Genomic DNA, 11,834 nt, shown 5'->3' on the forward strand with positions numbered 1-11,834 from the left:
TTTATTTTGCATCTGGACTCTGTGGTAAAAACAAGAATGGACTGAATGGACTCTGTTTGTTTGTTTTCTGGTAACTGGCCTGCTGTATCATCATTCCAGTTCTCTCAGGGTGTGTGAGGACAAACACAGATAGTAAACTCCTCTGTAAGATGCAGGCTTCAAAACAAGCTCATCTACCACGACTGGGCTGCTGATCTTGTCCTTGTTACTCTGTCAGTCATATATTGTGGGCTTACTCTTGCCAAAAGAATCCCACACACTTTTTGACTCCCACTCAGTCCACACCAAAATTGTTTACCGCTTTACCAAGGACAATTTCCCATGCATTTATTACACTTGGAAAGTAAAGTGATTCTAATTCTGATATATCTGAATATCAATGGCCATTTTTTTTTTTTTATAATTTAGGTCATTTTATACAAGCTATATCACTTTGTTTTTTTTAATTACAATTTTTCTATTCCATTGATAATGAGTAGGGACACAAATTTTGTGGATAATGACAGCTGCACCCATGGTGATTTTCCTATGTGTGAAGACAGACCTATTTATCCTATTAGTACCAGATATTCTAGTGGAAATCAATGGCACTGACAACAGCTGCTCTAAATTATAAGATATTAAATCAAGCTGTTTCCTTTAGGCAACGCAATCCTTGTCTAATTCTTTGGAAAGCTACATATCACGTATTGATGCAAATGAATCAAGAATGACTAACGTGAATTCATTTTTAGGGAGATTTTTCCCCTTTAAGCAGACTTTGGGTGGAGTTATGTTCAAGGTGCTGGATGCATTTATAAGGAGATGGTGGAAACCCGCGTCACTCTGACTAGATGGATTTCACCTCCCAGTGTTGACAGGCAGGATGTCGCACATGGTTCACTATTGACTGGAAAGTGACTCGTCCCAAGTACATTTTCTTACACCGGCCACAGATGTGATGTAGAAGCGGCGTTATCGTCTGCATTTTCATGGTGAGTAGCTCTACTTCCCGTCATTCGTTCGTTTATTAAATTAATCAGTCAATCGATGAAAACTGGGATTTAATTTAGACTAAATTACACGGACAGGGAGAGTGATATATGTGATATGAATATCGATTTACGCCTACTTTTTTACACTTATTACTTAATATGAAATGCCTTAGTAGGAGGAAATGAACTTAAAGATCGGAATGATATAACGCTATCTTACATACGTTAACGTTATATTTTAGAAACCAAGGTCGACGAAGCATGTTTGTCTGAACCCAGTTTAATTTTTCTGGTTTCTTTGAAGCGGTCCAGTGAGTAAACAATGTAAGCAGTGATTCGGCTAGTCTAACCGGGTTGTATGTGTGCGAGTAGCGGGACTGAGAGTCCTCCTGGCCCGCCGAGACCGAGTGAGATTTGGACGGCTTGGCGCCTCTGCTGTTGGCCGTTAGTGGGCGCTGTGGAGCGAGGCGACCGGTCCGAAACGAGTTGGGTTGTGCATCTGAAGTTCACAAGGATTTGTGGTTGTTTCGTGTTGTTAATTCCATTTTAGCCTCATAAGATCGTGTCCATTACATTTATGACTGGTTTGGGAAATGTAATTGAGAAATATGTGAAATACAGCTATGCTACTGGTCTATAAAATCAGACAAATGTTACCTAGGCAGGGCTCCCACTCTCCTGGAAAACCTGGAAAGGTCATGGGAGTTTAAAAATAGTATTTTCCAGACCTGGAGAAAAAATTATAACAGGGTGAAAGGTTTTTGAAAAGTCATAACATTTTATTTGTGAATTTGATGATTTTCTTGAATATTGTCAACTATTACAAAAAGCCGTGGCTGGCCCTAAAATAGTCTAGACCTGTTGGAGGAAAATATTGCTGTTTTATGTTGACAGAGTTCAAATAATATAATCTTGATTTTTAAAGTGAAAACATACTAATGCTTAAAATTAGTGTAGTGGAGTATTTTAATTCAGGCTCATTAAAGTTTGGTCATGGAAATTTGAAAAGCAGTCATGGAGAAGTCATAGATAAGTTTTGGAATTTGATCAGTGAAAAGGTCTGGGAATTTTAACATTCAAAATGTTGACAGGGTAGCCCAATGTGAATTTGATACAAAATGGACTTCCACTGGAATTTGGATTTTGGGAAGCTAATCTGTGAATAGGTTAACCTATAAAAAACATAAAGCTTTTTCATTCTACAATTATTCTCTCCACCATCCTTGACAGAAATTGAACTAGGACTTGTTTAATGGCGACTAACAAATTACATGTTCTTTTAAAATTACTCTAAAGTGAGTGATGTGATCCACAAGCATGACTGACTGAAACTTTCAGTGTACAGCAGCAGTCACTCACAAACTATCAGATTTGTTCATTGTTCAACATTAAATGTTGCCACACCTGCACTTCCCCATTTGCCTGACTTAAAAAAAAACAGTGAGTGAAGGAGTTAGCAATTCACCTGGTGAATCAGACTGGATATTTTTTCATTCCCACGCCCACACCTACTGAATTGGTTGCAAATCACACATGTCTGCTAATTATCTAAACAGTGCTTGTATGACTCACATCATATCAAATTGCATGACTGCTATTGGGAAGACTAGTTCATGAATGAAATGACCCAATCCCAAAGACCAGTGAATCAATTCTCTACTATCAGTCACACAGCCGAAACTATTTGAGTCGGAGAATAGGAACAAACGTTTAGCAAATGACGAGGAGAACAAACAAGCTGGATTTTATTTGCCCAATCAAATTTGTTGTTCACGCCTCAAACTTTGCCTTCATGAGCATTTTATTCTGACAAAGTGCATTTTCTCCACATGTGGCCACAAGCTTGGGCCATGCATGCATCCCATCATGCCCCATGCAGCGAATGCTCATTTCCCACTAGAAGTAAAAGGAGGCAAAATGGCTGCTTGATGAACTATACCTGGTGGATTGGCCCTGTGGCACCTAGAGAACTAACCTGACACAGCAGACCACATCAAGTTATGCCTCCCACTGGTCTGACGTGTTGGGCTGGTAGAGCACCAGTCACACATTTCCCTTCCTTCCTCTTTTAAAACAAATAACAATTGTCTAATCAAGTGATTTTGTAAAGCAAACTTTCATATAGGCTGCAAAATTATTGTTATGGGGACTGGTCCTTAAACTGTGTCACCTATTATTGTATTATAGGGATGGAGAGTAATTAAGTGTGGAAAGTAACTAAACATTTTTAATTGAGTATTCTAAGTATTGTGGCCTATTTATGCTGTGTTTGAAGTTTTACCATTTAAGGCATTTGATTAGATTTCTTGGTTTATTGCGCAGCTTGTTGTGAGTGTTAGCTGGACACAATAGTTTATAGTGAGTTGCAGTTTGCAAGCAGGTGATGTAAAGCACATACTTTATGCCAGCGCCAATGAAGGCCAATAAGGAAGGTGGGGGTTGCCGAGGACGACACATCAAGGCTCCTGCCTGAGATAAACAAACTGTTTGATGGGCTGTTTTCTCTGTCTGTAGTACTTTACTGTGCCAGTACCCTCAATCTTCCTGCAGGGGATTTGCAGCACAGGCTCATACCTTGGCCATCTCTGGTTGTCTCCATGGCATATCTTCAGTCCTGACCTCATGGGAGAGTTCGCTTGGATTTTCAGGCTTGCTTCACTGCGCACCGAAGTGACACAAAGGCCCATTCATGCCCGAGAGTGGCCTCATTCATGCACACTGAGTAATTGCCGGTAGAATTCATGATTGTTCAGCTTCTTCCATCTCCGAGACTCACTGACGGAAATGACGCCAAAGGCGGTTGTTTTAAGAATTACATAAATATTCAAATAGATGCATAGGTCAGTGTTTTGTTTGTAATGGGGTTTTGTTGCATTATGCATGCTCTGCGGTTTTTGCAGCCCACATCAAGTGTAGACCTAAACCTCATGTATTGGTTACATGAAACAAAGCAAGACCACATTGTGCTGGAAGATCTTTGAAGAATGAACTTATAGTATGACTATAAAATTGAGGCCTTTCATTGTTCTCGGGTCGGGGGCGAGGAGTGGGTTCCTGTAATTAGTGGTTTTTGCAGGTGAATGGGTGCATGATTCAGTTTCCTACATTGGAAACAAAATGTACGGTGCTTTTTGCATGCTGTGCTGTCATTTTATTGTCAAATGTAGATTTTGAGGTGATTAGTGCAATATTCTGTGATTATGAAGCATCAGTCAGTATTATTAAGAAAGGTAGTTCAATTCAATTTTTTAAGAGGTTGGGTAGTCGGACTAGCATTTTGAAAAATTTTATTTTTAAAGCTAGACATGGTACATTCCAGGTCTGAAAACCGATGTGGCTGATAGTCAAAACTCAGGAGTTCCATGCACTACTGATCTGAGTTACCCAAAGCTAAAGTATTGCATTGACATTATAATTCAGTAAACCATCTTTTAAAAATACACACAGGTGGTTCCTAGGTCCTAAGTTTGAATGTCACTTCCTGATCTTGATGTCAAATAAAGATATCGCTTTGGACTTCCTGGTTGTCCAGTTGGGCCTGTTACATACATAACGTAACAGCAATGTGATGCTTCATTCATTCTGTTTGATATTCCTGTTTTTTGCCTGTCTCTTATGAAAAATTTCTACACATCCTGCATTGAGTCTGTTCTTACTTTTACTCTTTACTGCTGGTTCGGTAATCTAAATCAGAGAGAAAAGAATTGTGATGTTGTGCTCTAAAATCAGAGGCAGTGACCTTAATGATCTTAGTTATATCTATCAGAAGAGAGTTACTAAGAAAGCTCAGGATATTCTTCAGGACCCCCTGCACCCTCTCTTCTCTGAGTTTTCCCTTCTTCCCTCTGGGCGTAGGTTCAGGCTCCCTAAAGGTAGCAGCAACAGATTTTGGTGCTCGTTTATCCTTGAAGTAATCCGCAGATTAAATATGGGCGTGGTGTGAAACCAGGGCCTGTTCCCTGCTTATGCATACTGGGAGGTGGGGTGTAGTCCTACAGCTTTTTGTTGGTATAAATTGATATTGTGTGATACTGTCTGTGTTTTTGTAATATGTACTTATATTCCTTTGATGTTTCTAGTGCATTGCAACTGCTTGCTGTGAACTGAATTGCCCCATTGGGAACAACAAAAACAATTTCTACTACTACTACTACTACTCCCTCCATACAGAGGTCAGAGGTCAGAGTTCGAAACAGGGTAGTGAATCAGTGCCTTGCTTACAGACACTTCAGCAGGGTGGAGGCTTGTTGACCTAGGAGCTTGAACCCCGGGCCCCCAGTTGCAGGACAGTCTCTCCAACCACTAAGCCACCTTGCAGACCCCATCTTGAGTAAAATAAACTACACGGCCAAAGAGATCAGGTGACACATAGCTTAGTCAGCCTTCGCATAATGGTAGCATGGCCTTCGCCTGACCCAGAATGCATGTGTTCATCTCCATGCAAAGGGATATCAGTCGGTCTTCGCGTCATATCAGGAAACAGGAAGCAGCTGCCATATGCAGAGTTAGATATTAGAATGATGATCCAGGAACACGGCGGCTGTGTTTGGTCTCCATTCTTGGAGGGATGTAGTGATCCTGACTGTAAGGAAATGGCAGGAAGTCGCTGTAGGCTTTTTTTTTTCTTTCTTGATTTGTTCGGATGATCTGCTGTTTTGGTGGACGTAGTGTTCTCCCTGCAGGGTAAATTCATAGTGTAGGGAGTATGTAAAAGCATATACATTCATCACCAAAACATAACTGTGTATCGATATGTAATTCTTACTCATTAACTATTTAAACTGACTGGACAAACTATACTGTGTTTTTACTTTTCAGACATTCAGATATTTCCCCATATACCTTTTTTTGATTTACTTTTTTTTGTAGGACTGTAGTCCACTTTAACTTACACTTGCGTAGTTGAATTGAAATGCTTACTCATTTTAAGTGAGTAAATTGTTTGTTCAGCTGTCACTGAGATCTGCTATTAACAGTGAAATTCTCACCTTTACCTCCTTAAAAATAAATAATAAATTCATATAATCTTAAAGTCTCCTATTAATGAGTAAGTGAAAGACCTGAAATCTTTAATAATATTTAATAATCAGGAATTTCCTAGACAAGTGCAAAGTAATATATTTAAGTTTAGTTTTTTCTCATTTTCTCTCTGATAAACTCTTATATTCTATAGTCAGTTAGGATCCACAGCAGAATTTGAACTAAACAGACTTCATTTGAGCGTGTGTGTTTGCTCTGTACTTGGTTGCGCTGCCACACTGGTGGAGTTTGTCCTTCAGCATCGCAGGAATGCTGCACAATTAGCCGCTGTCGAAAGGTCCGATACCGCAGGGCTTCCACACTGCGGGCCTACGCAGCATTAATTACTACAGAGGATGGCTGACATGACCGCAGAAAGGAGGGGGGAGAAGGAGTGCTGCCGCCCTCCCACATCTGACCCAGAGGTTGCGCAACACCCCACTCACCAGAAAATGGCTTTAAGCTGGAACCACAAAAGAGACACACATGGCATAAAAGTCAGCCAGGCTATAGCTGCCGCAGAGGAGACTGGAGGAGTGTACTGGGTTTCTGTCATGACTATAGTTTCTTACTATATTTAGGTATGTGGCATTTTGGGACAGATTTAAGATGACAAAAGATCCTGTGCACCTCTCTCGCAAAACAACACTATTTTCATTTATTCACTTATGTTTCAGGCCAGTCGGACCTTCGTCAGAGTGTGAAACATCCATAAACAGGATTGTATATATTAATCAGGCAATTAGGTATATGTTATCTTTTTTCGTTTCCATTGTTTTGTCTCATGGTGATGTATATATTATGCATGATTCCAGCTTGTATAAAATATTGATCTGGATTATTATCTGACCCTTGCTGTGCATACAGCTGATTGTGCTGGTTGACTTGGTTTTTAAGCTATACATACACTGTTTATATGCCCTGTTTATGGACGTTTCACACTCTGACAAAGGTCTGACTGCAACAAATGAGAATACAGTATGAATGTGAACGAGCAGAATATGGGATCTTTTTTATGTTAAATCTTTCATGCTTCCCTCTGACACACCTGCACTAAAAAGGTTTGGATGTGCGAGTTTTCCCTGTTACTCTGGGGAGAAATTAAAAAAAAAAATTCCCAATTCCCAGAGAGATTCCCATACCATTAATTGTGTTATGTCTCTCTCTCTCACAGATTACCACTGGCCAGAATGAAGGTATAATGGTCTTGACGGAGCTGACGTGTGTTTGGGCTTCAGAGCGACACCACACAGACCTTCATGCTCTGTAAGAACGCAGCTTCCCTTTCTGCCACAACATGGCCAGGAGCCAGACTAACTACTGGGGACAGCATGACATGAACAGGTACACAGACAGACACCACTTTCAAACTGAACTGCACAAGATGGCATCAAGTATCAGTCATTATTATATAATAACATGTGACAACAGTACAGAGACTGTATTCACTTTCAGCACACAGCATCAGTAGTTTCGTTCTGAAATGTTTCATATCTATTTTATAAAATACTTGTTACCTGGTATTTATTGTTCAGTATTTAAAAAGCACAGATAATTAAATTCTCTTGCTAGTAAGGATCGGTTTGCATACAAATACAAATTTTATAAAAATGTAGAGTGTAGAATATCTGCCACTCTTTAAACGGCCTTCTTGCTTTTCTTTCACTTAATCAGAATACATTTGTTTCTTAGATAATGATATTACATATAGTACACAAAAAAAATAAAAAATAAAAAATAACTGGTATTGTGTTACATTTAGTGCATATGTCATGCTTGTTATTTCACTTATAATGACTTACTCATGACAGGTTATGTGTAGGAATGATTTACATACATGCTCGGCTCTGTATGGATTTCTCAACCTCTCTTGTTTTGCAGACTGTGCTTTGGCCTGAGTACTGACCTGACTGAGCTTCAGCAGCAGCAAGTGGCCAAGGAGTTTGACTGTGAGTGAACTACATGTCATTTTTTACATGTGTACTCTTGTCTTTAAAACTATTTGACCACACAGACTACAAACTACAGTTTTCAAACTACAATTTGAAAATTTCATTATTAGTACCAGTCCACTGAACTCAGATGCAGCTGATGCTCTTGTTTGTATTTTTTTTTTAGACACTATTGGTTTTCAAGCACAATGGGTTAAAGCTTTGATAGAACTTGTTGTATTTTTCTTATTGATATTTAACTAATAGTTTTAGAAGCACTTTTTTTAATTAATTGCTAGAATAATCTGTGTCACTTATAAGTGAGGAACATTAGAATTAATGGTCAAATCCTTGATATACATTAGACTAGGTGTTCAAAACACGGTACACAAAAGTAGTTACCAATGAAATGAAGTGCTACACAGTATGGTAAAATAAAAGGTGGAAGTATTCTTGTGAGCTGGTGGTCAAGATATTTTGAAAAACCACTAATACAAACAAAACACTGAGATTTTCAGAATACTATTAAGTTATCTTTTATTTTCTTGAATAGGTCATATTTTTGTAGTTTTTAAATGAGGCAAATTTATTGACTCTACCATATATTAGAAGTTTATATTGGCTTAAAAAGCTAATGGCTAAACCACAGTTCATGAATAAAAAGTGTGTAAACTGGGTGTAGGTGAGTTTGCCATCACATCGGTGTTAAAGGAGAGCAGGATGGAGGAAGGGGGCTATCGCTGTCTGGTCACCAGCTGTCCCTGCGGTCTGGGGCACATCGGATGTTTCTTGGGAAGCTCAGCAGAAGGTTATGGGAAGCTCTTTGCGATTACGGCCCGCGTCTCAGATAAAAACGATTCCTGTAGTAATCAGGGTGTTGTGGCTGATGTTTGACGAACAGGGTGATAGGTTAAGCGGTTGTTTTCACCGTGCTTGTACTCCCATTTCCTGTATGTATGATAGGTTTAGCAAAACAGGAGGGTTTTTTTTAAAGGAGAGTGGGCAGTCCACTCCCCATGGTGTTTTTTCCTTCCTACACCATCACTACACACAAATCAAGAGTTGTTTTTTTCATTGCAAGTTGTTTTCCATGTTTCTTCCTCTGAGAATTGTTTCCGCTCGGAAAGAAACAACAGTCCATTCCCTGTGATAGCAAAACCTTGCGTTACAAAGCAGCAATATCAGGTGCACAGTGCAACTCAGGATTTATCGATGACCAGTCTTTAATGCACAATTGTTTTTCCCTCCTCCAGCCAACTTCCCCCTGTCCCAGTCTCCTTTCTACTCTGATACCTATCGCCTGACGTCCCATAACATGCTGCGGCCCCACGAGGGAGACCAGGTGGTCCCTTCTTTCCAGAGGCTGACGGTGTTCGAGGGCCAACACAGAGAAGCCAAGCCCCTCCCGCCTCTGCCCGACCCTGAGGAGCTCATGTTGGTCGAGGCGGCCGATAGCGAGGTGGAGTTTTTCACCAGCGACCGCCGCCGCCTTCTGCCCAAGAGCTGCCCCAAGGCCCTGAGCAGGGGCAGAGGCTGCGGCCGAGTGAATCAGGCCTACCAGGAGAACAGCGGAGGGAACGGCTCTATGGCTTTTTCCTGGCCAGGCACAGAGCATAGCGGAAACAACACGGGGTTCGCACTAGGTGGCGCTAGATGTGGAACCCAGAGAGAAGACAGTGAGCAGCTGGTGGCAGCAGTCAGGAATACTTGTAGAAAACAGCCTGATCACTTCCGGTATTCCTACTCCGGCCCTGTGTACCCCCCTCTCCACAGACCCACCGTCAAGCCTGAGATCCCTCCCCGTGTCCCCATCCCGCCGAAGCCCCCTGCTCTCCCAAAAACCGCCATGGACGAATGGTCCGTCGGCAGCCCCGAGGACGGCAAGCCTCCCAAAATTCCCCCGAGAGTCCCCTTAGTCCCGGTCTGCCCCCCGCGCACCCCGAGCCCTAAAAGCCTCCCGCTGTACATCAATGGGGTGATGCCTGTCACACAAAGCTTTGCTCCCAACCCCAAATATGTGAGCAAGGCATTACAGAGACAGCAGAGTGAGAGGGCGCCGCCTGCAGACCAGACTTCTCCCTGCATCGTTCCCGTCATGAAGGACGGCAGGCAGGCGAGCGCCACGCACTACTTCCTGCTGCCCTGCCGACCGGCCTACATGGACCGACTGGAACGGCTCTTCAGGGAGCCGGACAGGAAGGACAGCGCCGGCATGTGCAGTCCAGAGCTGGGTTGCCAGAACAGATAAAAACCCCCTCTCTCTCATGTCATTCTCACTGTGTCTGAAATCTGTTCAGTACATGCACAATCGACTGCCATCTCTACCGTCCAAACAATAGTGTCTAATGTTGATATTATTTTCAGTGGTTGGTGTATTTTAAGATCTCTTATGTCATGCAGCATTGGGAGTGTTTTTCTGTTTTACTCAACACATTGCCGGTTTAGCATTTTAGTGAAGTCTCCTCTCGTCAAACCTGGAAAAGAGTGTAACATCCTGGTATTTTCAGTGTGTACTAATGTTGGAGAAATATTTGCCTCCTGAAACCATTTTAAAATTGGCTACACTGAAACAGCCTGCTGATAAGAAGGTATTACAGTTTTCACACATGGAAACGGTCTCAAAGTTTCTGGACTGCATACTAAAATCACTAAAACCAACCTGAGATAAAAAATAAAACCTATATTTCATGTAGGTGAATAAATAGTTGCCATAGGTACAAGCTGGGCTTGTACAAAACTCTCCTTCCCATGTGCTTAACTAAGTATTTTTCTGTGACGATGCTGCTTGAAATCCATACCGTAACCGTATTGATATAGATTTATACCGTATTGATATAGATTTAATGATCTCTTTGATTTCTCACATAAAGATACAGATTTTTGGTTAATTTAACAATGGAGAAATTGGATAATATTGGAATGACACAATAAAACTAAAAGAATGTTTTGAACTACACTGAAATGAAAAGACTTCACCCAGGAAAACTGAATTTAACTCATTGACACCTCAACAGCTTATCGGAATAAAATTTTTAATAATGAACTAAGTGGCACTTAATAACGACCCTTTGACAGTTATGTGAAAATCCAGTTCTAATGTTTTAAAATACTTTTAAAACATTTATATTCAGCTGACCAGGTTTAGTTTCAGTTCACCTTGCTGTATTTTCTTATTTTCCTCTGTAAGTCTTTTGAAGGCTTTTCAGCATCTAAGTCCAAGTGTATTGAACACAATTTAAATTTTCTGTTAAGCAGCTCTGATTATCAGAAAGTTGATCGTTTTAATTGTAAGTTACACGCAGCTACATTTTACCTGTAAGATATTCAGATATTCCGCGTTTTCGTTTTCCTGCATTGATTTCTACATCAAACTCTACGCTACTGTGCCCAAATTTATAATTTATTTGCCAGCTGTTGTTAAGTGTTAACCCAGTTATGTCATAGTATTTATGGGCATGGAAAGCATGTTACGTTTATACTGTTAAGGTGCAGACCCGGGTTTACATACTTTGTTACATCAACGGGTTGAAGTTCTCATGAAGGTTCTTTGTGTCTGATTTGGCCTGAGCAAAGGCTGTCTGTAAGTTCATGATGTTGTGTTTGTTTGTGTCAAAAGTAAATTCTCGTGAAATTATGTATTTTTAATCTATTTATAGAAATAAAATAACTTATTCAGTTTATGATTGGCTCAATGTCATTTTTTTTCCACAACGCACAGTTTCTTTGTATTACTGACATTCATCTTATGTCAGTCTTCAATTTTTTTTTTTTTCTCCCTTTGGATCCTCACTGGCCTAATTTACTACATAGCTGTCCTATGAAAAAAACACAAGAAAAATATGGCACCTCTTTATTTTGCCATTGTTATCGTATCAAGATGTGTCATTAGTGTCCAGGGATGTAGTTCATG

At 40.5% G+C, this 11,834-nt stretch overlaps 1 protein-coding gene across 1 annotated transcript; it reads left to right on the top strand.

Annotated features, from left to right (window-relative positions):
• The first annotated feature begins 833 nt into the window (after window positions 1–833).
• LOC139664425 (ERBB receptor feedback inhibitor 1) lies at window positions 834–11,588 on the top strand. Its single transcript, XM_071543249.1, has 4 exons — window positions 834–974; window positions 7,168–7,337; window positions 7,875–7,942; window positions 9,178–11,588. The coding sequence occupies exons 2-4, from the start codon at window positions 7,291–7,293 to the stop codon at window positions 10,170–10,172; spliced, it is 1,110 nt and encodes a 369-aa protein (XP_071399350.1). The 5' UTR covers window positions 834–974; window positions 7,168–7,290; the 3' UTR covers window positions 10,173–11,588.
• Window positions 11,589–11,834: the final 246 nt, after the last annotated feature.

Source organism: Centroberyx affinis, unplaced genomic scaffold (genome assembly GCF_046629955.1).
Source record: "Centroberyx affinis isolate AG114_WGS23_722 - 3 ecotype Tasmania unplaced genomic scaffold, CSIRO-AGI_Caff_v1 ptg004275l_1, whole genome shotgun sequence".
NCBI lineage: Eukaryota > Metazoa > Chordata > Actinopteri > Beryciformes > Berycidae > Centroberyx > Centroberyx affinis.